The following is a 27,007-nucleotide window of genomic DNA, read 5'->3' on the forward strand; positions in this document are numbered from 1 at the left end:
GTTATCGTTTATCGGCGTGAGTGCGTGTCGATCGCGATAAAGATGATAATACGGCTACAATTTTATTTATATTTGTTTTTTTCAAATGTTTGCAATTGGATGAATTCCGTCGAGATTCGTTCATCTCCAATTGTGTCTAGTCAGTCGAGTTTAATTCTGTACTTTTGATCGAACATTATGGAGTACTGCCATCCGTCGTCGTCGCCGTTATTTTAATAGTCTTTGCAACGCAACAGTCGCCGCTATCGCTTTCGTTGTGAAGTGTTTCCAGAGATCGTCGTCCAACCCACTAACCTACTCATTCGTTATCATTGGTAACGTACAGCATATAAGGTTTTTCTGACATGTAAGATCATCACAGACTTTATCTCAGCTAGTTCGTGTCGTATGATGATGGACCTGCACGTTGAAGTACTGTCTTCTACGTGTGTCGTATTTATTTTCACTTGCTAGTCCACTTTATTACATAAAATATAGTGCATCACTCACTGTAACTCGATTCATCACCATGGCCTTAGACAACCTGATCGATTCAGTGTATTTGTATGTGCCAAGACGCATTGCGTTTCATGGTGCTATTTTTCCATTTGTCATCCTTTATTTGTCATGGTCATACTTTTGTTTCTACACCGCTGATCTAGTCGACTTTTATTTCCCTGGTATATTAGCCATTGCTATCGCTCAAGCCCTGTGTTCTCTCTGTTGTTACTGGTCCGTTTCATTTAGATGCTTGTTATCATGCCGACAAGTATTTTCTGCACAGTCAGCTGTCTTGGTTAAAGTAATCCCAACACCAAATAATGGATTTACAGAATTAGTATTATTGAACTCATTCAAAGACCAAGATCTGCAGACCATAATATGGTTTAGATACCAAGAAATCAAGTACATATGGAATGATAATAAGAAATGTTTTCATTCTTTAGATTTTCCAATATCTTGTTCAGTTGAACATTATGTAAATTGTAAAGGCTTTAATAGTGATGATCAATTAGCAAGAGCAGTACAACTATATGGTCGAAATCAACTGAATATACAATTACCAAAGTTTAATGATTTATTTATTGAAAGGGCAACAGCTCCATTCTTTGTATTCCAAGTATTTTGTATTGCGCTGTGGTGCTTTGATAAATATTGGTACTATTCTTTGTTCACTTTAGCTATGTTAATATTATTTGAATGTACTTTAGTGAAACAACAATTACGCAATATGGAAGAAATCCGCAATATGGGCAATCAACCCATTAATTTATTTGTCTACCGTAATAAAAAATGGCATCCTATATTAAGTGATGAACTTACTCCTGGTGATATAGTTTCTATTACTCGAGCTAATAATGACCAAAATGTTCCCTGTGATTTATTATTATTAAGAGGTTCTTGTATTGTTGATGAAAGTTTATTGACTGGCGAATCCATTCCACAAATGAAAGAACCTATTGAAAATATTACTGATCTTCAGAGAAATTTAGATTTTGAAACTGATAAAAAATTGCACATCTTATTTAGTGGCACTAAAGTAGTACAACATACTTCTCCTGTAAAAGTTACGTCTAATGTACGTGCCTCTCCTGATAATGGATGTATTGCTTATGTGTTACGAACTGGTTTTAATACATCACAAGGTAATCTATTGCAAACAATATTGTTTGGTGTCAAACATGTAACTGCAAATAATATGGAAACATTAGCATTTATTTTATTTTTGTTAATTTTTGCTGTTGCTGCAGCTTCCTATTTATGGATTAAAGGAACTGAAGATCCAAATCGAAGCCGTTATAAATTATTCCTTGAATGTACACTTATACTTACTTCTGTTATACCTCCAGAATTGCCAGTTGAGTTGTCTTTAGCTGTTAATTCATCAATTTTATCACTATCCAAACTTGGAATATATTGTACTGAACCATTTAGAATTCCATTTGCTGGTAAAGTAGAAATATGTTGTTTTGACAAAACTGGTACTTTAACAAAAGACGCTTTAATTGTTGAAGGTATTGCTGGTATTAAAAAAGATATGATGCCTATGAACGAAGCACCTGAAAATACTATTCAAGTTCTAGCATCTTGTCATTCATTAGTTCAGCTAGAAGACACAGTGGTCGGTGATCCTATTGAAAAAGCCTCTCTGAATGCAATAAATTGGGTTTTGTCAAAAAATGACTTTATTGCTCCAAAAAAATCAAAGATACCTCCTCTGAAAATATTGAATAGATTTTATTTTTCTTCATCTTTAAAAAGAATGTCAGTTTTAGCTGCCTACAAGTGTCCAAAGATAACAAATAAAATTATACATATAGCAAGTGTCAAAGGTGCTCCTGAAGTAATCAAATCAATGTTACAAACTATCCCTGAAAATTATGATAGTACTTATTTGGAATTGGCTGGTCGAGGAGCTAGAGTTTTAGCACTTGCTAGAAAAGAAATGACAATCATTGATACAAATAATTTGAAAAACTTAAAAAGAGAAGAATTGGAATGTGATTTACATTTTGCAGGGTTTGTAGTAGTTTCATGTCCATTGAAACAAGATTCAGAAGCTGTTATTAAGGAATTGATAGCTTCATCTCATTTGGTTACCATGATAACTGGAGATAATGCATTAACTGCATGTTATGTAGCTAATGAGTTAAATTTCACAAGATCTTCAAGTCACATAATTTTGACACTATCAGAAATTGATAGTATATGGTATTGGATAAGTGATAGCTACAAAATTCAAGTTCCTTTGCATGGAAATATTACAGAATTAGTTGAATCATATGATTTATGTTTAACAGGAGAGGGATTAGCTTATCTTAATCAAAATCATATAAATATCCTGAAAAAAATTATACCACATGTCTGTGTGTTTGCAAGAGTTGCTCCTAAAGAAAAAGAATTTATTGTGGTTATGTTGAAAGAATTGGGATATTCTACTTTAATGTGTGGAGATGGTACTAATGATGTTGGTGCTCTAAAACATGCACATGTTGGTATTGCTATACTTGCGAGAGGTAAAGAAAAATCAAGAGTTAAAAAAGATATGTTTGCTAATAAATCAAAAAAACCTGGTGAAAATGTTAGTAATCAAATGAAAAGATTAATGAAAGAAATAGATGAAGAGTCTCTAACTGTGGTAAAATCAGGAGATGCTAGTATTGCTGCTCCTTTTACAAGTAGATATTCCTCTGTGACATGTGTATGTCATGTAATTAAACAAGGTCGTTGTACACTAGTTACTACTCTTCAGATGTTCAAAATATTAGCACTGAATGCTCTTATTGCTGCTTATAGTCAGTCTGTACTTTATGTCAAAGGTATAAAATTTAGCGATTCTCAAGCTACATTACAAGGGTTATTATTAGCTGCTTCATTTTTATTTATTTCAAGATCAAAACCTTTAAAGGTTTTATCCAAACAAAGACCACTGCCAAACATATTCAATATATACACAATTTCAACTGTATTATTACAATTTATTATTCATTTTTGCAGTTTAGTATACTTAGTCCAAAAAGCTGGTGATTATATTGAAGACGATATTATAAATACTATATCTTCAGATAATAGTTTGTCTAATGTAAATGTCACTAATATAAATTCTACAGATTCAGATGAAGAATTTAAACCAAATGTTGTTAACAGTGCAGTCTTTATCATTTCTATGACACTGCAAATTTGTACTTTTTCAGTAAATTATCGAGGAAGACCATTCATGGAAAATTTAGTAGAAAATAAGCCACTACTGTACAGTACATTTGGAACAATTATGGTCATATTTTGTTTAAGTATGGGTACAGTAGAAGAACTCAATGAGCATTTTGAAATAGTACAATTTACTGATGAATTTCGCGTTATTTTGGTTGCTGTGCTTGTATTAGATGGTTTTGGTTCATATGTAATGGACCGAAGTTGTTTATGGCTTTTTGGGGAAGGAAAATTTAAAAAAATACCTGTGTAAAGTTGTATTCTATTAAATATTAAATAATTAATCTACTCATAAATAATAATTTTAAATTTTAAAATGGGGTTATATAATTTGTCTGTTTTTTTTTTATTATTTAAAGTATGTATGTCAGCTTATTTTTAAAATATTACTATTAAAAAAAAAAAAAACTTAAATTTTTATTGAATATAAAAAAATATTTTATAAGTATTTGGAAATTTATTCTGTTTGTGTTACATTATAAAATTAAGTAATTTTATGATATTATGTTCATTTAAAGTATATTACTTTATTTTAAGTACAATAAATATAAAATTAATTGTATTAAAAAATATACATTTATGACTACCATATTTATTATATCTTATTTATCTATGTTGCAATGAATTATAAAAATAAAATAAAAAATAGAAAATGTATCTTTCTTGAAAATATACTATAATAGTATTAGGACATTAATTTTATTTGTGTTCCAATATAATATTGTGTTATTCTATGATGTTTATTTAAAGTACCTATATTACTTGATTATAAATACAATACATGTATAATTGATTTTATTATAGAAGTATAAATTAATGACTTTGTTTGACAATGTTATTTTTTTTAATAAACTTAAGGATTAGTTATGATAATTATCATTATAATTTATTAACAATTGATATTTATGTTTTGCTTATTACACTAAAAACCTACAGAGCCAGATCAAAGAAGAAATGACAACACTCATAATGAAAGCCCCATTATATAATTAATGTATCATGATTATTAACTATTTAGTTAGTAATAAAACATTTATTTATTACATTTTAAATTTTTTTTATTTTGGATGATATCTTAAAATTGCTCTTAAGTAGGTAGAATTTAAAATACTTATCATATATATTTTTGTTGACACTGACTGTACTAGTGTTAATTTTATATTAATTTAAATTATATAGACCTTGTTATGTTTGGTTCTTAGACTTTGTGTCATATAAAGCAAGAATCAAATAAGTATATTTTATTACTTATGTCATAATAACATAATTAATTAATCCATTAAAAAAAAATACATATTCCTACTCTGATCTCTCACCTCGCTTCTCTTCAAATCCCCAATTCTGTGTGTAACTTAATTTCTTCGATGTTTTCTCAGCTTTTTCTTGATTTCTCCTCCCCTTCTGGAATCACCTCTAAAAGATTAACGTACAGAGGGTTACCTCAAGGTATTTGCCTCATATGTTCGTCCCTATTCTCCCTAGACTTCAAAGCTCTTTTATATGCTAATGATATTGTCTTATTTTCTTCCGATAAATTTCTTGGCAGATCTGTTAATATATTAAATAATGCCTTAAATATTCTCTCCACTAAACTCTCTGCTTCATTCTTCACTATAGCTCCTGAGAAGAGCTATTTTATGATTTTCACCCGTAAACAGATCACGGCTTAATCTCATTTGATACTTGAAAATTAAGCTATTTTACTACCCTTTTCCATCACTGAGATCTAAAGCTCGACCCCAAATTGAGATGGATCTCACATTTTCAGTACGTTGAAAGGGTGCTCTCTTGTTGGTTCAACTTCGATCTACAGCTGGCTTCAGTTAGGGTTCACACCCATGCCATTTACAAATTTTTAATACCGTCATTAAAGAAAATCTGATTATGGTTCTTTTTTTTTTGGTTCTGCCTCTTACATATCGGGAAAAAATCAGCTTAATTTTAGCATCTTGTCTTCGTACCATCATTGGATCTTTACACGCCTCCCCTCTAGCAAGCCTAGAGGTTGAATGTGTCTATCCTCCGATTGAACTCTTAGAAGCCGTCACCTAGCCAATAAATTTTTACTTAAATGTCTATCTTCACCTAATCACTATATATTTCAAATGTTTGCTTCCATCAAAACTGTTTGATCCTATGTTTCCAAAACACTTCCCATCCTTGCTTCCATAGCTTATTCGTTCGCTTCATTTTCTCCTATCATCTACTGTTCGGATCTTCGACTACAACTGTATGACACCCCTTACGCCGCTCTTTTATTTGCACCGGAACACAATGTCACTCCTAATTTCCTTGGTTATTCTCCTGTAGAATTACCGCGTCTTCCTCATACCCTAGTCGAATCTTTATTTAATGATTTTATCCTTGCTAATTTTCCTAGCTCTCCACTGGTTTTTACTGATGGCTCTATGTCCAATAACTGCTGGTTTTTCCTTTTTTATCTCTACGCTCAATGTTTTTTTTTTCTAATAAACTTAACGCTTTTGCTTCGTCTTTTACTATTGAATGTTACGCCATAATTAACGCCCTACAATTTATTTTTTGTCTTAACTTTAACAACTTTCTTATCAATTTCGATTCACAATCATGTTTACCTGCTATTTCCTCAGATTTGTTTAATTAATTTCTATCCCCTCTTATCCTTATCATCAAGTCCTTAGCTTACCATCTCAGCCTGGAGAATAAATCAGTAAATTTTTTCTGGATCCACAGTCATGTGGGTATCGCGGATAATAAACAAGCAGATAATCTAACGTTCTCATTAAATTCAACAAAAATTTGTCTACCTGTAAAATACCTGCCTCCAACCTTCTCCCTTTTCATCGCAAACTCCTGCGAAATGCTTGGCAAGATCTAAATGGTTCTCTTTACCTCCTAATTATGCCGCATAACACAGGCATATTATTCCCATGGTCTCAAAATCTCCTTGGTTTAAAGATTTAAAGATCTCTAGACACCCGATCGTCTCATTCACCCGCCTTCGAATTACCTACAGTCTAGCTCATCATTCCTTTATACTCTCTCTCTTAACTCATCTCCTTTATGCACCCTACACCACGTAGAAACAGTCTGCGACTTCAACCATATTATTTTCCATTACCCCTCTTTTTCTCCTAGTAGACATCTCCTTTTTTCATTCCTATCCACTCTAGGTTATCTCACTCCCGATTCAAATCTTATCCTTAACTCTCGCTCTACCCATATCATCAACTTCATCATTGATTTTATAATATCCATTGGCGTCTTAATTTGATTTATATAAACGTATGTTTTATAAATCATCATGTATTACCACTTAATTGTATTGCTGTAATGATCCCGACAATAGCAAATTAAAAAAAAAAAAAAAAAAAAAAAACATTTAACTACACTGGACCCAAAAACAATAAAAATGCTATCAATAAGACTATTTTGGCATCATTACTCACAAGTAACATTTTTTTTTATTTTGATGTATACAAATATTTATTTTGCTGGTAGTAATCTATTTTTAACACTTTTCTCTTTTACCTAGTTCCTTTAAAACAAGTAAAAAGTTTGCTAATTTTTAAAATATCTCAAAAAATATAGTTTCTGGGTTCTCAATTTCCTACCTCCTTATTTTTAGGACCCTTTTATAATAAATTCAAATAGTCAATCAAACTAATTATGAGTAACATTTTTTAGAAACTACCAACAGTCCTAATAAATCACTGGAAAACATAGAAACAGTTGCTAGTATTTGCTTTCCAAAGCAGGTAAAAGATCTAAGGATCATAAAATCTAATCTTAATATATTAATATATCGTATAACAGTTAATTGGTTTATTACTTGAGTATTTTACTTACGACACCTTTTCTAGGTAATAAAAATGGATATTCTTAATATAATTCTAAACTATCGTTGTTAAACCATTGATTATAACATAATTAATTAGGTATTAATTAAATTGATTAATTCATAGAAGTAAAACTCCTCGTAATCGTAATAACAAAATACAACATAGTAAGTACCTATGATTTATTTGGTAACGAAGTAACCCATTCACCGTGGTATAAATATATATTTTTTGCTTTAACTTAAATTTTCTTAGGATCAATATATTTTATAATGTACCTACCTTATTATTATTAATAAGTGCAAACCACATATAGATAACTAGTTGTTTTTGGTATTTTTCAATAATTATATGAAGTATAATTTTAGGCAACCTTCTAGCCCAAGCAATAAAGTTTGGTTTATCATAATGTCAACTATAAATCAATATGAATTGATTTATTTGCAAAAATAAAACTTTCTAGTGGTATTGTATTTACTAACACAATTACTACTTAATATTCTTTAAATTAGACTTTTTTTTATAGAGTTATATCTAACTACAGATTTAAAAACTAAGTTAAAAATTAATAACTATGTAATCATATAATAAATAGTATTGTAATATTACCATCATATAAGAGTTTATGACTAGAAAATTATAATGAAAAATTATGTACCTAATAGTTATATAATAAAATTAATTTAATTAATTTGGTTAACTCCTTGAAACCATTCTTGCCAAAAAACATTATGATATACTTAAGAATGAGAAAAAATAAAATCCGGTTTCACCCGTTAACCGAAAACCTGCATGGACCATACACACACATATATATATATATATATATGTGTGTGTGTATTATATCAATATTCATATAACCATAGCAGCATGAGCAGTAAATCTAAAAAAATGTTTTCGGGGGGAAATATTCCAATAAAGTAGATACAGTGCTTCTCAAACTTTTTATAATTTGTCCTCCTCAATTTAATGTAAAATTGTTATGACTCCCTAAGGTAATAAAACCGTAATGTCTAAAAAGTAGACAATTTTTTAATCTAAATTGTTAAAACAACAGGGAATTTTTTCTTGACTATATTCTAATATTAAATTATTGTACAAAAATATTTTTCTCCCGTAACATACAAGTGGCCCTCTAGAGAGCCTTGGTTTCTCAGTTGCAAGCACTGGAGTAGGTACACAGTCCAGTTCGGTAATTATACAAATCAGTATTCATTATAAAGGCTTTCTAGTGTACAATTTTTCTGATTTAGTATTGTTCTCAAATAAATTAGTTTGCAGATTCAATGGCTAAACACGTTTACTTACTCATAGCTTTATTTATAAAAATAAATTCTTATGAATCGGTTGTATGTTCGCCCAGTTCACTGATGATAAATAAATTGTCCATTGTACGTATCAGACTAAGTGAACCACCATTGAGCAAAATCGTAGAAGGTAATTTTCTTATTTTCTATATAAGAATTGTATAAAAAAAATATACTTGAATTGTACAACATATAATAATCAATATTTATATAATTACCATGGTTCAGAACTTACAGAACTTAATAACACAATAATAAGCGTTAAGATATGCACTAAAAATATGCATTTCAAATATTTATTATTAATAATTATTAATTAATATTATCTACAATACAATAAAAAAAATAATAATTATAGACTTGTTTAAAAACTATTCAATTTATTGAAATAGGTACCTTCCCAGTTTTTTAATTTTATTCAAAATTATTAAATTACAATCCGAATTATGTTTATCGGCAATATTTTGGTTTCATAATTTTGGTTTTACAAGTACATATAGGGCTCATATGGACCACAAAAAAGGTACAATAAATCATTTTCTTGGAAAATCTACGAATATGCAAAAATTTGCATGTTGAAATTTTATATTTGGTATTATGGCATCGAAAAATGAATTTATTTCGTACATTGCTATGTTTTACAATAAATAACAAAAGTATGCAAATGCTATAAGACCCGAACCCTGATATTTACTAATACTATTGATCATAGAATAAATAAATTTATTTTATAATCAATGCTAATACCTACAAATAGTGGTGTATCCACTTATTTAAAATTTTGTTCTAGGGGTTATATAATACATAAATTTGATAAAACGTAGATTTTTATTTCCATTTCGTCGAGGAGACTGAATCCATATATCAAAACCCCATCCGCTGTAAATATAAGATTATTAGTTACCTATTCGGTTATTCGTATAAGCTAACAAGATAATTTGATCAACGTATTTGTCGTCTATAAGTTATAATATCGCAACTTTTCCTTCTTCTATTGAAAGCTGCAGTCTGTATTTCAAAAAATGATTAGACGTTTATGATTTCAGCGATTTCATTTTACTTGAATTTAGTTTTAGAATTGAGTCACAAACGTAAATATTCTAAAAAATAAATAATAAAATATGAGATTTAAAGCATTTACCAAGGAAAGAAGCAATGGTCTAGCCGACATTAGTTTTTAGCGATTTTACTTGATTTGATCTGGGCTATTAATAACACCCCAAGTCTCATATTTCCCGAAGTAGATACACTCAATATCTATGTTTTTTAAACTGATGTAGGAATTTTAATTTAAACTTAAAAAATTCAATGAACGAAATCAAGGTCAACGCGCGGATGGCAATTTTATACGGATACCGATTCGAAAATCTTGGTTGCAGCATTGTAATCATGTTTTTACGTATGTTTAATACAAGCCGCCCCAGTTAATTTTGTAGATCTCTTCGAAGTGATGAAGAGATAAGTGGTTATTTCTCGGATACAACGTGATACAAGAGATCATTGTTCTCACGTCAGGATATCGGTAATCACATTAATGATATTATTTGATCTCGCGAATCCATCTCGTCGAATAGTGGCGTGCACCACAGGTTTGCACGATACTGTCGGTCGAATCGGTATTTAACATAATATTATTAATAGTTAATTATTATTCTGTGGTATTATCGACATGACGTGCGTGATATGTAAATAATTACACGTATGTAAATACGTAATCTAACACGTGGTCGCGGTGGGGACTTTGAAACGTGCGATCGACAAAACCGGAGAGGGGACCGCCTCGCCGTTCGTAACAGTGGTCGTTACGGCGGCTCCAGGCGATCGACGCGTCTCACCCAACAAACGTACTTATCTATGGCGTCACGATAAGATATTATTACTTGTCCCCGCACTACCGGCGGAGACGTAGCTCAAAGCGGTCTGTTAACGGTTTCTGAGTGCAATACCGTTTTCTTCGCACCACCGTCCGAATAAAATAAACCGTTCGTACGTAACATGGCCGCGTATTTGCCCTCTACGCTGCACATGAACGAACTACCCGCCGTGCGCCTGAAACTTACCGAACCGCCTTTGGCCCGAATCGTACAAGGTACGTGTGTGTTAATGTACGTAATTTTTGTTCACCGCACGAATACTACGTGATTCTCAGCGCATCCGAACGACCGCTGTGTTACGCCGACCGTACGATATTATAAATATGTATATATAAATAATGCGTAACAGTTGCGCATGACCGTACTAACATAAGTGAACATTTTACTTAGTGATAACAACAAGAGTACTGACTGCCGGCGTGCGAGTACCCGTACCGTTACGACAGCATTGCGATCGAATGCGTTACAGTGTACGGTGCGCGTGTAATTATTTTACTCACCGTGAATTAATTGCGTTTGACACTAGTAAAGTATAAATATAATATGTAATAAATAGCTCGTTTAATGTTTGCACGTCCGTGAACTATACGAAAAGCGGAAATCGACTATGGTGCATGAATATTATAACACAGAATATTGGCTACTGTGTAAAATTTGGAAAAACTGAAACAACAGGTTTTGGTGTCCCACCCTGTGTAACACGAAGACATACGTAACGTTATAGTTCATTCAAAAAATCCCGCGACACTCCATATCACTCTATGTCCATAGATAACGCATGTTCGTTGCCTTCGTCTCGACAAATGTGTCTTTTTAGCTACACAAAGTAAACTTTACCTGTAACAACATGCAATGGCAATTTTGCGAAGAGATCCTTGAAGTAAAAACCCCCTTTCTCCTCTTGTTAAGGGTTGATTTGTATTATATACAATCAGAGCCGGCGCTACCTTTTGCGAGGCCCTTAGCAAAACTTATTTTACCAATAACCATAGACACCTGTAGACCTATAGGCCGTAATTAAATACGATAATATGTAATTAATCAGACTCGATGACAGCTGCACGCCATATCGGGTAATAACTAAATTTAAAAATTAAATTATTTTTTTATTTTTTTTAAAAATTTAAAAAATGCGATAAGATAAACTTTCTAGGTATCCCGTTTTCATACCGTGCGGCGTGCCATACGGGCCGTCGTTGGTCCATTCATGACATATTAAATTTAATATAATATTGTTTTGTTATACCCCAACGGATTCCTCAAAAAGTCCCATGCGTTTCACCTTTTATTTTATCTACAAAACTTCTAATATATTTTCATGATATACACACAACCACGCAGTGTCGGTGCTAGAGTTTGTGAGGCGCAGGGTAAAATAAATGTTGGGTCTTATAATTTATATTAATAAAATATTTTAAGTTCAGTTAAATCAGAACCGCGGGGCCCTGGGCAACTGCCCCTAATGCTCACCCCCTCACGCCGTACCTGCAGCCACGTACACAAGGGAGAGTCTTAGCGGTTCAAACCCTCTTCCCCCGAAATTTAGATAATTATTAAATATGTTTTTATAGAGTAAAAGTGGTTTATAGATTATATAAGTATGAAAATGTACAACCTCCCAATTTTTCTTTTGTGTACGCGTCTATATAAACACATAACCAATGATATACATCTGATGCAGTTTGATAAAATAACTTAATAAAAAAAATCTAACCAGTTATATAAAAATTGGGCAGGTCCAATCCCAGTCAACCTATTTTGTAAACTCGCCTTTGAACACTTCTATTTTGAAATTGTGTGCATACAAGTCGGAATAAGAGAAGAAAAATAATGTTGTATGATATAACTATTTATACTTTACTGAAACTTTAAATAAAGTAATTAAACAGTACTTTTTTTTTTTATACGAGATACGGATTATTTATAAATATGCAATGCCTATTAGCTATACTATAGGCATGTAGTTTCATATTTTCGTATAATTATATTAGTGTGATTATTGCTTAAATGTTAAATGTTAAAATAGTCGACCAAAATATGTTTTAATAACACTTATACTTTAAATGGTTTCAGCCGTTTTACCTGGTCTAAAAAAAAATTTCGAGTCAGTATCTGTTGAAGTGGTGCCTTGTCCAGATTTAACACAACCGCCGTTCTACTTGGCTACCGAAGGTATCTAAAATTGTGAACATACAATCGTAATTACTCGTATTATTACTACATGTTACAGTATTGCAGACCAGTATTTTATTGATAACATTGACTTACATATTACAAAATAACTGTACCGTGGTTGGGTTTATAGGACTGAGTGGCAATGAGACAGTAATCGATGTCGGCAGTCCATCATATCTGCTGCCATCGGTGAATTTGGACAAGCTATATGACATCAAGGACTTTAAAAAGGTTATTGGATCTGATCCTTTAAGCATTGTCGGAGCAGGAGCAGGCCCGTGGCCATACGTTGGAGTCAATAGCGAAGTAATTATATAATAATTAATATGTTTCTTGTTATAAAAAAAATCCCTGCAAACGTTGCAATATGGTTCATTTCTTAGCAATACGAAAAAATAATAATCAAAAATTATATACGTCCATGCTTTTATACTGTTGCTATACTAATACAAAATTGAAATTTTCCCTTTATGCTTTAAACGTAAAAATGAATGTTGATCAAACTGATAAGTTAACACTGTTGAACCAGTAGGTTAACGTAAATTAATGCCACTAGAAGGATTATTTGGTAGCTTGAAGAGGTTAGACAGGGTTGGACTAGACCACCGGGGCACCGGGGCCTGCCCCGGTGGGCTGCTGTAATTTTGGTTAAATAAAATTAATTAGATTTTTTTGTTTTTAATTTAATGCGTCTATCTTCTATCCGTAAAATAAAATGAAAATATCGTCTTGTAATATGATATTACTAATGGATGCGGTGACACAGGATTAGGTAACTCGGAGTTTGAAAATTTAACATTTTTAATGTCGCGATAGGGCAATTGATAACAATGATATCACCAGAATATTTATAAATAGAAAAATTGTAGGAAATTTGAATACAAAAGATGTTTACAATATGTTAATCATACGAAGTACCGTTCGCGTTTGTTCAAACAATTATTAAAATAAAATGTTGATATGGGTTATGGTCTTAGAAGATTAATTTTCTAAGACCATGGTATGGGTAGACATTGTCAAGCAAGATATGCGTTAACGAAATTGTTTTTTGATAGTAATAATTTTTATAAGATTTATTAGACTTTTATTCAAAAACATTTTAATAGTTTTGACATTCAGTCAATGACAAGTCTGTTACTAGTTTCCAATCTTAATGGACCTTTGGGCCACATTCACAAATTAAAAATGGTTCTAGGGCCAGACAATATAAAAAATGTATATGATATTCAATGACATTTGCTAGTTTTGAAATTTACTGTGGGCCGTATAAAAGAGACATTAGTTGCCGACCCCACTGTTCTAACTCAATTAAAATTAAATGTATGAACATATTTAAATCAAATCATTTTTTATGGTGTAAAATTTATCTTAATAGGTAGGTCATTATATCAATATTATAGATAAAATACATTATGCGTAAACTAGATTTATTTAAGGTATAACATTAAATCTGAAAATATTCAAATGTACTTGTGTGAATATTGTTTTTTGAGTTACTAAGATACATTTTCAGCTAAACAATAATTTGATCAGGTACCTACCTACTTATAAAGTTCCATTGAGGCCGTTCGAAATTATTTTGCCCGGGCCGAGCTATAAAGCTAGTCCAACCCTGAGGTTAGAAATTACTTAAAGATATCCATTCCCTTAAATGTATAAATTATCCATCAAATCGGTATTGTTATTAATTCATAATATGCAACCTAAAAATACTTAGAAACGAAACTTACTAAACTTACTAACTATTTGTGTGACCCGATTCGATAGTACTGGAGTTCAAATTAGCACTCGAATGTAGAAACGTTCTAGAGTTCAAATTTAATAAATCGTTAAAAACAATTCATAAACTTATTACACCTATTAATTAATTTTAATATAATAAAAAATAAAGTATAGTATACTCTAAATAATAGAGAAGCCATCAATTATGTGGAATATATCATATATTATGTGATCGTTAATATTATACATCATGACATCAGTATCAACCAGTATGTTATAAATATTAATCCATATCTCTCTACGTGTATATTTTTATCCATTTTTTGTTTTTTAGTTTATTGGAAACGTCAAATTTTCCGGCAATAATCACACTATTAATCGTTCTCATTTTTACAAAATCAATCCTGAGACCAAAGGTATCTTACACGGAAATTTACCTCAAAACGAGACCAGATTTGCGTTACTGGCAAATTTTTACACTAGCAATGGTTTCAGCGGAGAGGTAATAATTTAGGTAGTTCGACCTATAATACATTTTACGTGACCCATTCATTATATTGATATTTATCGCAGTGTATCAATGTATGAGTGAATGATGGTATTAAATCATGATTTAACATCCTTTCAGGTTTTGAAAATAGTTTGCGAAACACGAAAAGGTCCATTAGATTTCGTATCGTCTATAAGAGAAGCGTTGGCAAACTATTACGGCGAAGAAACGGTCGGTGAGTCTAATAATACTCAGAGCCGTCCTGAGGATTTTTAGGGCCTAAAGAAAATTAATTCGGGGGCCCCAAAATCATCACAATAATATACGATTATGATAAAAAATACTCACTAAGTTTGCAATATGTTGGTAAATATAGTTTTCCAAACCTCAACTAATCAAGGTCATTTAAATGCATCAATACAATGAATTACATTTTTAATAATTTCTTGACTATGCATTGCCAGTTACCACATTTAATTAAAACTTAATTTATTCTTAGATAATTTATAAACAGCCATAGAAAATAAGAACTAGGATGTTGTCGTGTCGATACTTGTGATAACGAATTTCTACATAAATTTAGATAAAATTATGTCATTCTTCACATCTCAGCAATAATCATAATAAATTACAGTTATGGCTATTTAGAGATTAGAATTACTGAAAATGTTGTTTGTATAATAGGGCTTAATATAAATTTAAGTTAATTACATTTAATTAAATTTAATATTTCATAAAGAAAAATAGTGTAGAAATAATAAATTAATATATATCATCTCTAATAAGTAGCTCCAAGTACTCCCATTAGTCTGGACTTTAAGGGGGCCCCTACATTTTCCTAGATTAAGACAATATGGATCTGTTCTCCCCCTACCCTAGTTATGGATCTGATATTACTCTCACTATCTGTGGAATATCGTTTTAATTAAATTAAAATATGTAATATATAAAAAATGAATATAAATGTTGTATTAATATATTTCAGCTTTAGGAGGAGCGATTCTAATTGAAAATGGTAAAGTTAAAGTCCACGTGATGCCGGAATTTTCGAAAACCCCCCTAAATACAGAAACAGAATTAAACAACTGGCTTAATTTCTTTGAAGTTTCCACACCGTTAGTAGGGCTCGGCTATCTCGTTTCCAATGACCCGGTAATTAATTATTTTTGAATTATATGTATAGCACCACCAAGAATTTGTTTAAGATCATATAATGTATTCTATGTTTTACAGGGATTGGATTTGAGGCCCCAGCATTTTCATTTGTTCAGTGATCACGGTTTCGGCGGTCATTATCATTACGACACAGAGCCGATCACTATAAAGTATACTGCTTATTTAAATGTGGCCAAAAACTTGATCAGAATTGATCAACCTAAAAAAAGTCTTTCGTTTGGTAAAGATTAACGACTAATTTAGTACGTGAATAAATTATATTTTTTTTAAAATATAGCTCAATATATTTGATTTTAATTATGAATTATTGATATTTTATCATTGTCATATTCTACACACGTTTTGATTTATCAATACATCTATTTATATTTAATAAGTAAATAAATCATTATTATACAATCGTTTTATTTTCCATTTATTGTCTAAAAGATGTGCAATTACTCGAGAGTTTATTTTTATTTTGATTCATCAAGATTAATATAATCTATATTATTAATTACCATCGACCCTATATAATTGTTTACAGATTAAAAAAGTTATTTATGCAAATAAGCTGTAAAATATAAAATATGTTAAATTGTGTACAAAAACTACATTTATATAGCTCTTGTATTAGTTTAACATAATTCTCACTATTTTTTTAAATTCATAAATGATAATATTTTATTGGAATTTTAAAAAAACTTTGGACATTTTTATCTTTGATACGACGTGATACACCTGCAGCATTAATTATAGAATAAACGGATAACCCATGCGATGTTAATATTCGGCTAACCTTACCTATTGAACGCAACAGTTATGGAGCGCTAGTATAGTTTGAATTCATAGATGGTAATGAAGTAGGCGAAGGGGGTTAGGATTTATTCTACAATCCAGCGATTCGTAAAAATTTTTTGGTTCACGCATCTCCAAAATAAAAAAAAATTAACCACCCCTTATGAATTATGAATTAATAAAAAAACATTTTTCAAATTTAAATATGAATGAATATTTGCCTTGCGTCTCACAGTTTAGGAATTGCTGCTATAATCTGCAGTAATTTAAGCGCTGAAATACGTTTTACGCTGGTCAAAAATCATTTAATTACAATTCAGAGTAAACTCTTTTTTTTTTTTTTTTTGATTTAAAGAAAATATCTGTAATGTTAATCTAATTAATAATCTGTAATATTTTAAAATATCACCTAAATATTTTTTATAGAAAGATATTTGAGTATTGCTTAAATACGTTTTAGAAGTATTTGGAATAGTCTTCAAATAAATAAATAAAAAAATTATATTTTATTTTTAAATAAAAATTTGTGTATTGCATTTTAAGAACATTCAAATTGTTGATATGACAAATTATAGTCTTGGTACATAATAGTGGCACCATCACAAACAATGAACATTTATTCTTCGTTATCGTCAAAAACGACATTGATACTGATTTTCTTAGTAAATAATAACAAGTTTGGTCTTTCGTGTATTAAAGTCACAAAATTAAAATAAGTCAATTAGTACATTTTACAATCAATAACAATGTAGCTATAACATTGGTATGAACCGCTCGTAATTAGCATTCTGGGGTCGATTACCTAAAATGTTCGTCTTCTGTTGGACATATTTTAAATTACCGTTCATTTATCAATGTTATCAAATGTGAGCAATAAATATTCTTGTGCTGCATAGAGTATGACAGTAAGTTACTCTATGGCAGCAGTGATAGTACTAGAGTTTACGAGGCCCTGGGCAAAATAAATGTTGGGTCTTATAATTTCTATTAATAAAATATATTATATAGGTACAGTTAAAAACTATTTCAGAACCACGGGACCTTAATTATAATTTAAGGCGTAACTACCCCTATTACTCCCATTCGCTCCGTCACTGTATGGCATGGGTGGTTCGTGGATCAAATGAGAGGTGAAGCAAATTTTAAAATATATATAAAATCTTACTTGAGAGAATCATACCAAAATTCCTTAAAAAAACAAAAAACATACCTTTACATTTAAATATTTAAATTATTTAATGCAGTATATATAAATATATATATCTGTGGTTCTGCCTCATTTCATCATAAAATTTTTGACTTTCTCCAATTTATATATTTTATAATACTTTTATAATCATACTGAAAATCAGAGACAAAATATATTAAGCTTCTCGGCACTCTCCGGTTTTCGGTTCGATCGACCATTCCATCAAAGATAAGATAAAATTAAAATCTTGATTTATCTTATTTGTAGTTCTAATTTCTATAGTTTCATGAAGGCTCGAAAATTTTCTGTCATAATTTTTAATAAATAGCTTTGGATATATAATATATATAACAGATAACTTTTCTATTTTAAATTTAATTATAATTAAATATAATATTCTTTAAGGCGATAGGGAATAACTATGTATATAGTATTCTTTCTTATTATTTAAAACAGTAAGGTGAGGCTCAGCCTGACGAGTCATCACTGGAATAAATTCTAATATGACTCTGTACATCAGTAGTGTTGATTTTGACAATCATTGATTTGATCAAGTTTGAGTATCGAACAAGAATATTTTGAATAAATTAAATATAATATAATGATAAATAAATAATAAATATAATAATGAGTTTGCATTGTAATAATAAATAGTAATAAAATAAATAAATACGTATATAATGTCATAAATAACAGTTTAAGGTATTTAACATAAAAAATATAGAAAAAACATATTATATTTAATAATTTAATAATTAAAAAACTTATGTAAATGATAGTAAACTAATCAACCAAAATAATAATAATTGAGTTTGTATAACAAATTTTTTTTTTAAAAACATAACAACTAAAATATAAGCTGCATTTTAGTTAAAAATTTCTGCAGTACTCGTTGGTACATGTTTCGGCTGAAAAATTTAAATTTACACAAATGATAATGCGTTATAATTAATATAATTTACAGAGGTAAATTAAACATTTTTTTCCATGCAATATTACTTTTTTGTTATAATAATTCACTTTTTAAAGATGTATTACTTACCATTATATATATATGTGTTTGTAAAGACCTTAATAGCATGTCATTTAGTATATTTTTCAAATCATTTGATTCAGAATTACAGCTGATGTGCATTTTTGGTAATGTTGACACTCCAACAACAAGAGGATATAGATTATAGTGTAACTTATAAGTGCTTTCTGGCAAAATTGTCACATTTAGCTAAAACAGTATACAAAGTTATATTTAACATTAATGGAATAATATACTTCAATAATGTTATTTAATACACATACATCTTTATGTCCAGCCATCATAAATGCTTCATTAGCTTCCATTGATATGTTTAATGTAAGTAAAGACTCAGAATTGTTATGTAAGAAATATACTATACTCATTGGTGTATGTAGCCAACCATGGGCGGGTGTTTTCATATCCACCTGAAAATTAAATTTTTTTATTCGTTTTTATATGACCATAAAAATAAAATAATATATTAGGAAACTACCAAAAATGTAGATTTTTCAGTAGTTATTTTAGGTAACTCTAAACATGAGTATCCACTTTTGCAATTGCTTTCCATATTAGACCTAAAAAATATTAATTTCAAATTTAACTGTCAATCGCAATTTGAAATAGCTACAATATACTTGAGTTTTAAGTTAATTAAGTTTAAAAGATATTCAATGTGATACACACCTTTTCCAATTAACAGTGAAACATCCTAAAACATTTTCACTATGTTCAGAAGGTGTTACACATATTATTTCAGTAGCACTTTCGTCAGATTCTAAAACTACTTCATTTAAAACTGATTGATAACCACCAGGAGAAACTGCAATGTGTTCAGCCTGAAAAAAGTAATGAAAAAATATTCAAGAATATTGAAATTAAATGATTAATATTTTATAGTATGTTACCAATTGAAAAGATGTGTTTTCAATAAATATTGGCCAAGGAGAAAGACATTTTATACACGGTACCATAATTAATGATTCACCAATATGTATTTTGGATACTGGCTCAAATCTAGAAGACATGTAAGTCACAGATATGTCAAATACAACAACTACATCGATAATGATTTCAACATCTTTCACACAGGCAATCTTTATTCCATTATTATCTTCAATTGTATAACTTATCTAAAACAATAATACGTAATGATAATAAATGAACAAAAAGTAGTATCATTAACCAATTAACAGTATCATAAAGGGCAAAACTAAAGAATATATGCTATATATTATTAGATAAATATATATCTCCTATATCTCAAGCAAATTCAAAGGTGTAAAACAACCATCAGAATTATCCTTTATATCACTCAAGATTTATAAAATATTTCATCAGGAACAATGTAATTTAACAAATAATTAAAGTAGATATTTTCATTTTATAAATATAGAATCATTTTAAAATGTTATATATTATCTGATCACCAAATTTCCATTACCTAGTGCAAAACTATTTTTGAATTATATAATAATTTTTAGTACATTTTAAAATAAGTAATAACCAAATATTAATCAATTACAAAAGATTTAATATTTTACAGCAAATATAACATGTATTAATATTTTATATTTTACTCAAAGAAAATTTAATATAAATAATATTGATGATAATGAAAACTGATACATCAAGTATTTAAATATAATTGTGACAGATTATTTATTTCAAATGACAATTTGTACAACACAAAATAATAAATTCTTTAAAAAGATATGTAGAATGATATCCTATACATATTAACAATTAATTTATATTCAATGTAAATTGTTAGATAATAATTGAACATAAATCAGGGGGTAATTTTTTTATATATATATATATATATATATATATATATAGTTTTACCCTTTATTATTAGTATAAATAATGAAATGTAGAGCAGTATAGCAAGGAGAAAAACATAAAATCAAAATAAGTTGCTCACCATAAGCTGAAAATAACGAGTATCTAAACTTGAAGAACGAATGAAGAAAGATTGATTTTTTTCATCACCAACAAGCATGTTACCTATTTTGAAATCTACTGGTAATGATAATGTATTCTTATCTGGGTCTTCGCATATTTCAGCTGAAAATTTTGAATATTATGAGACAAAATATAATTTTTTTACTATTTATTGTTTAAAAAATACGCAATTACTCGAGAGTTCAACTTTTTCATTATTGTTACGGTTCAGTGATAAATTTAAACAGATATCACTGACAGGCCGATCTTCTAAATTGGTCAAACACACAGATACATTATACCATTCCAACAATAGTGCTGGGTTATCGTGTTTAATTACCATGCCTAGTCTTGAACTTCTTGGTTTCAGAGTTGCTGATGTAATTTGTTTCATTCTCTCGAATTCATCATCAGAAGTCTTAGACAAACTTAAATAACAATAATGACAGTAATTAAATATGATGAGTAATGATAAGAAAATTAAAACTATAATGAAATATAAAAATTCGATAATTTATAATAATTTAATACCTGAAATTATTCATTTCTCTTTCAAAACTTTTTGTTTTTTTAGTTGAACTATAGAACTTTAACATTATTGGAAAATCGGGTTCATTGCCTAATTGCAGTTGAATAGAATTCACCTGAAAAAATGTAATTAAAACAATGTTATATAACTTTACCTAAACCTGTTGTATTGAACAGTAAGTAATTTAAATAAATTAATAACAATCCAATTAAACAAATAATGTCTTATATTTATACTTACAGTTATTTCTTTTCCGATGTCATTTGGAGATGGTACAAATTTACAAGTATATTTATAAGTCTTAGATTCTCCATAAATAAGTTTACTGCTATCTGTACAAACTTCAACATCATATGAATTATCAATACAAGTAACACAAGCTGTAAGTTTAGAAAATTGCACCAATATTGGAAAATTTGCTCTAAAATTATTGCAAATTAATTACAATTATAATTTTAAACAAATTATAAGACCAAAAAAAGTACTTTAAAAATACATCAATTTCAATGCTATCACATGACACATCTTTCAGAACAACTTTAGTATCAACTGTAGAATTTGTGACTGACATGTCAATTTCTAAAACAGATTTTGATTTCATAGCATCACATTTTTGCCACATTTGCACAGCAATATTTTTCTCATATTCGTCGAGTCCATTTTCAGGTTCTGGAATTTGTCTCTAAATATCAATAATATTTGTTGCATTTGATTGAGTTAGTAAAATTTAATCAATGTTCATTTTCTATTTACTTGTATTATTGAACCAATATTAGCTAAAGATTTTTGGAGATCATCATTTTTGTAATACTTCAGAGCTTCTAAATTTAATTCAACATAATTTTGAACACTAGCAGTTAAATAAGCGCATTTTAGGCATTTGTTTACTAATTCATGGGCAATCGCTTTCCAGCCTTCGTCTCGATAATCCCATAACATGTGACTCCATAATCTAATTTTAATAGATAAATAGTTATAAATTGTCTGCTAAAAGTAAAGTATTTTATTAAAATACAAACGTCAGTGCTTTACTGTAATCTTTTGCATTATAATATTCATCGGCCATTTGTACAGCTGTAATTAAGTAGAGACACATTTTAAATGAGTTATGAGAGTATTTCAACAAACATTTATAAAAATAAATACCTAACAAATTTCTCATCCTAGGACATTTGTAATTTTTGAATTGTTTCATGGCATTTCCTAAAAGACTAATGATTGATTTCTATATATATATGAAAAAAAAAAATTGTAAAAAATTGAAAAAATTATAAATTGTTTTTAAACAGTGCTGGTATTAGAAAAGACAATAGGGACATATATTCTGGGTTTACGATTGTTTTACAAATTTTAATTGGATCTGCGGTTTTTCATCAACATAATAATATTCTACTCAGGGTCCTAATATCCTAGCACTGGCACTGTTTTCAAATCATATATTTATTTGATACATACTGAATGATCGACTTTATAGTTTTCATAATACTTCAAAGCTAGGATACCATCTGCTTCAATAGTGTCATAGTCTGTAATATTAATATTTTTCATTAATCTCCATGGTCTTTGCCCATAGAATTCTATACTGTTCCATTCATTTAATGGGTTGCTAGCTGGATAGACATTAACATCCTAATCATAATATAAAGAATAAATAAAAACATATCTCAGTGAGGTTTACTATTTAAATCACAGAACCTGGCAAATATTATAAGCACTATCTTTTCTCTTTTTTGCATATTCAGCAGCTTCTTTAAAGAAAAATCCCGGGTTCATAGCTTGGGTAGCAGTAAAGCTCTCAGCTGTAGTTTCATCAAATAACGAAGCAAACATTGAAAATCTATTAAAATAAATAAAATACAAGATATAATTTTGAATCCATGTAACAATGTTTAAAAATTCTTACTGTTTAGATAACCAAGCATAATGTTCAAACATCAATTCTGGTGGTCCAATCATTGATTTAAACACATTTATATGGGAATTAAACTGAGACAATGCATCTCGTGCCCTCTTCATAGAAAACAGCAATCTACTTATTTTATATACAATGTATGCAGCTACTACCTTCACTTCATAGATGTTTGTGTCAAAAGTGCGAATTTCTAATAAAGACATATAACACTGATGATAGTGCCTATATACAAACATATTTAATATTAAAAGTATTAAAATTATTGAAAACTAAAACATATTATAAATGTCACACTTACTTATGAGCATTGTGGTGGTCTTGTTTTAGTTCATTATAAAATCCAATTTTGAATTCATAACGAACAATTAAATACTGATGACTAGTTTTACTTAAGTTTTCTAATTTTAATTTTACTGCACGTATTTGATGTTGGTAATAATTTTGTGCCAAATCATAGAATGCATTTTCCAATCTATGTGTTATAATTAAATTAACAAAGTTAATTCATGTATGTAAGCATTATACATGTTACCTTATAGCATAACCATGAATATTGTCTACCACTGGAAGTATGAATAAAGCCTTTGGGTCTAAATTACATGCTACACACAGCGAAGCAGCTCTCTCAGTAGTAGTGGTGTCATCTGATGCTAGGATTGGCAATTGTTTTTGTATTAAAACTACAACTATTCTTGATTTTCTGCCTTCCAGTGATAACCTATTCATTTAAAATAAGCTTAATGAAAATGGTAAAAATAATATAAGCAACTGCAGATATTGTTGGAAATCCAGTTCACAACTAATTAAATTATATGATACATGATTTATTATAAACAATAAATATATTTTTAAATTTCCTAAAAATCATAATCCCCACAAATGTACAAATATACCAAAAATATAAATACTTAAAACTTGATTTGAAAAAAGTGTAATAGCAAAATTAGAGTATCAATAAAATAAATATATAAATATAAAATCACCTAATTGATTGTACTCTGGACGAACACTCGCTGATCTTTTCATTCCAAGATTCATCATCCCAATCACAGTCATAAAAAATGACAATAACAGCAGGATCATAATGGATGTGTTTTTCAATCCAATTTCTCTTCAGTATACCTTTAGGGATATTTGGCATAAGCTGCTGGAAAAAAACATACACACAATATATTACAATGCAATAAACTCAACAATCCCAACACATTGAGTAGTAATGATGATTAAAGTACCTTTTCGCTCATTGTAGGAAATTTAAACTCTGATGTAAGGTGGAAAAAATTCAAAACAGCTCGGCTTTCGCGGCCAACAGGACTGTGGAATGCATCCCAAATAGATCTGTGAATGGCGTTGTTCACGGTGTCCAGGCCTGCGATTGCGATCAGCGGACTGGGTGAACAACACAGTTCGGCAGGAAAGTCGAATTCTCTGTAGTCGACCATTGCACGACACCGGTTTAAAAAACTTGTTATAATGATAATCCTTATGAAATACTTGAGTTGTCCGTCAGTCGGAGAAAAAATAGATAAAATATATTGTTTAATTCATATACATTTGGAATTTCAAATTGCAACGAAAATTATATAATTGCCGTTTAGAAATGTTGTAAGCCACTAGTATTGCCGAAATAGCACAGAACTATTTTACTGAGGCACAATATTGTAAATTTAGTGATATCGCTGAACGCAGAATTTCGTCTCGTATCACAAAATTGATAATAGTATCGTATCTGTAATAGAAACGATAAACGATATCACGAATTCATGATTCTCTATCACAATGAACGAGTTAACACGTCGAGTGCTGAACGTCGACATTAGTCGAAGCTTTCAGCACTCGTAACATTAAGAGATCGTTTATAGTATAAATCATAAAATAAAATACACAGTGTATATATAAATATTATAAAATACACGAATAAACGTGTCCGTCGGACAAACAATTGTAGTGTGACTACGACTCTCGTCCGACAATTACAAAATCGTTATTATTATGATTATCATTAGTATTATTATTTCTGGCAAATTGTCTTCTGTAGTCCACCAGTCTGTAGTCCTAGGGCCACGAGAGCGATGTTCCGGGCGACGTTGACGTCCCGATTCCAAGTGATTCCACATTTTCGGCAAAACTGGAACCCGTGATCGTGGCGTCTGCGTTGCTTGTCGTCTCTGGAAGCTATTGGAGACGTATCCTCGTGTTTCAGAGGTAGAGCCATGCGTTCCGTGTACCTCGAACAGCACTGCGTGGTCATGTACTCGTCCGAGAGACATCGGCGATTTCGCCGGCGGTGAAAAGCTCGACGCAACGAGCACACGGCTGGCTTCCGATTCGCGCTATAGCTCACGCTGTCCCGTAGCGACCCGTCTCCGAAACACACCAGTACGAGCTCTTTGGTTTCCGTCATGTCCAAAAGCCGCTGGACTAATGAATCTTCGGCGCTACGTTAACAAATTTTAGCATACCACGTTAATTTTAACAGTTTGTGCCGCGAATACGCCAGAATGTCGCCATAGCTTTCGCAACATTTTGACGTCGTGTTTTTAAATGTTTTTCGATTTTCCAAAAGTTGGCGTTCATGTCGACCGATCAATTTCTCATGTCTACGGTGAATCAATCGTTCTTTACACTCAAATTGCTTAAACTTTGTAGTTTTTAGAGTATAATTACGTTTTGGATCCGAAGCGCCGGCTACTTCGAGATAGCAAGTGTCCACGTAGTTGACCACCCCGGATCGATTCCTAGGAATCCGGAAAATCTAGACAAATCCAGATCATTGGTTTCGACTTGTTCCTTTTTGGATCGTTTGCGTTTCGGTTCGACCCTGATAGAATCTCGCGTAAATCTCTCCATAGACACGCAGCAGTAAGCTCCGTTCGTGGTAAATGACATCGTGAATTTCGTGCGGTCCCGGTGTACCGCGATCGCATTCGTCAACGGGTCCAGTCGGCCATAACGCCGTTTCGAAAAGTCGAAATAACGCCACCAGTGCGTCGGGGCCGCGGCTCTGAAATCTTCGTGTGTCGTTTTGAATCCTAAAGGTTTTTCCGCGCGCAACAGCTCGTAGGCCATGGCGTTGTACCGTAAGTGCTTGGTTCCCGGACGATATACGAGAAAATACGGAAAACGATCGCGATCTGTTTCGCAGGAACCACGTCGCCAGTTTATGCGAAAACGGAATCAGCGGCCATCAATTTTTCTCCGGGTCCACGAAACCCCGGTAATCCGGGGGCAGACCAAAAGTTTCGAGCAACTCCGTGATTCCCGAGTTGCGGGCGACTCGATGTTCTCGAGAAAACAGTTCTTCGTATACCCGACACTTCCAAACCCATTTGGGCGTCCGGCCTTCGTATCGCAAGTACACGTAACGCACCACTCGATCGTATAGGTGC

The 27,007-nt window shown here is 30.7% G+C and overlaps 4 protein-coding genes across 11 annotated transcripts in view; 3 read left to right on the forward strand and 1 right to left on the reverse strand.

Annotated features, from left to right (window-relative positions):
- The window catches only part of LOC112687515 (FGGY carbohydrate kinase domain-containing protein), a 42,412-nt gene extending 38,650 nt beyond the window's left edge, over positions 1 to 3,762 (forward strand). For all 5 annotated transcript variants that reach the window (XM_025560259.1, XM_025560260.1, XM_025560257.1 and 2 more), the window contains exon 12: positions 3,675 to 3,762. The gene's annotated coding sequence lies outside the window, so the exon portion shown is untranslated. The remainder of the gene's footprint in view (positions 1 to 3,674) is intronic.
- On the forward strand, positions 42 to 3,991 carry LOC112687513 (manganese-transporting ATPase 13A1). Of its 2 annotated transcripts, XM_025560254.1 has the most exons (2): positions 42 to 1,928; positions 1,995 to 3,991. In XM_025560254.1, the coding sequence occupies exons 1-2, from the start codon at positions 509 to 511 to the stop codon at positions 3,941 to 3,943; spliced, it is 3,369 nt and encodes a 1,122-aa protein (XP_025416039.1). In that variant the 5' UTR covers positions 42 to 508; the 3' UTR covers positions 3,944 to 3,991. The 2 variants fall into 2 exon arrangements, with proteins under 2 accessions (XP_025416039.1, XP_025416038.1); XM_025560253.1 differs by having other exon boundaries at positions 43 to 3,991.
- A 4,718-nt stretch (positions 3,992 to 8,709) lies between these two features.
- LOC112687499 (ester hydrolase C11orf54 homolog) lies at positions 8,710 to 16,556 on the forward strand. 2 transcript variants are annotated; one of them, XM_025560230.1, is made up of 7 exons: positions 8,710 to 8,945; positions 12,763 to 12,861; positions 12,995 to 13,170; positions 14,921 to 15,088; positions 15,215 to 15,311; positions 16,062 to 16,228; positions 16,310 to 16,556. In XM_025560230.1, the coding sequence occupies exons 1-7, from the start codon at positions 8,795 to 8,797 to the stop codon at positions 16,481 to 16,483; spliced, it is 1,032 nt and encodes a 343-aa protein (XP_025416015.1). In that variant the 5' UTR covers positions 8,710 to 8,794; the 3' UTR covers positions 16,484 to 16,556. The 2 variants fall into 2 exon arrangements, with proteins under 2 accessions (XP_025416015.1, XP_025416016.1); XM_025560231.1 differs by lacking the exon at positions 8,710 to 8,945 and adding an exon at positions 10,608 to 10,904.
- A 2,449-nt stretch (positions 16,557 to 19,005) lies between these two features.
- On the reverse strand, positions 19,006 to 25,300 carry LOC112687484 (trafficking protein particle complex subunit 11). 2 transcript variants are annotated; one of them, XM_025560210.1, is made up of 21 exons: positions 24,851 to 25,300; positions 24,602 to 24,762; positions 24,151 to 24,336; positions 23,917 to 24,090; positions 23,610 to 23,840; positions 23,402 to 23,543; positions 23,162 to 23,335; positions 22,853 to 22,931; positions 22,726 to 22,780; positions 22,460 to 22,658; positions 22,192 to 22,388; positions 21,947 to 22,127; positions 21,709 to 21,821; positions 21,373 to 21,605; positions 21,158 to 21,300; positions 20,139 to 20,363; positions 19,918 to 20,069; positions 19,727 to 19,808; positions 19,515 to 19,658; positions 19,261 to 19,440; positions 19,006 to 19,126 (listed from the first exon to the last, which is right to left on the reverse strand). In XM_025560210.1, the coding sequence occupies exons 1-21, from the start codon at positions 25,058 to 25,060 to the stop codon at positions 19,085 to 19,087; spliced, it is 3,303 nt and encodes a 1,100-aa protein (XP_025415995.1). In that variant the 5' UTR covers positions 25,061 to 25,300; the 3' UTR covers positions 19,006 to 19,084. The 2 variants fall into 2 exon arrangements, with proteins under 2 accessions (XP_025415995.1, XP_025415994.1); XM_025560209.1 differs by having other exon boundaries at positions 24,602 to 24,765.
- Between the last annotated feature and the right edge of the window lie 1,707 nt (positions 25,301 to 27,007).

This window comes from Sipha flava, unplaced genomic scaffold (genome assembly GCF_003268045.1).
Source record: "Sipha flava isolate LNK unplaced genomic scaffold, YSA_version1 34_pilon_pilon, whole genome shotgun sequence".
NCBI classification, from domain to species: Eukaryota; Metazoa; Arthropoda; class Insecta; order Hemiptera; family Aphididae; genus Sipha; species Sipha flava.

Excerpts from the sequence above, each read along its gene's own strand:
- LOC112687484 (XM_025560209.1), bottom strand. The coding sequence starts at position 25,060 with ATGGTCGACTACAGAGAATTCGACTTTCCTGCCGAACTGTGTTGTTCA. Across the intron at positions 20,070-20,138 it reads AAAACACATCTTTTCAATTG|GCTGAACACATTGCAGTTTC; the intron begins GTAACATACTAT and ends TACTTTTTTCAG. Across the intron at positions 19,809-19,917 it reads TTCACTGTTAATTGGAAAAG|GTCTAATATGGAAAGCAATT; the intron begins GTGTGTATCACA and ends AATATTTTTTAG.
- LOC112687513 (XM_025560253.1), top strand. The coding sequence starts at position 509 with ATGGCCTTAGACAACCTGATCGATTCAGTGTATTTGTATGTGCCAAGA.
- LOC112687499 (XM_025560230.1), top strand. The coding sequence starts at position 8,795 with ATGGCTAAACACGTTTACTTACTCATAGCTTTATTTATAAAAATAAAT. Across the intron at positions 13,171-14,920 it reads ACGTTGGAGTCAATAGCGAA|TTTATTGGAAACGTCAAATT; the intron begins GTAATTATATAA and ends TTTGTTTTTTAG. Across the intron at positions 15,312-16,061 it reads TTACGGCGAAGAAACGGTCG|CTTTAGGAGGAGCGATTCTA; the intron begins GTGAGTCTAATA and ends AATATATTTCAG.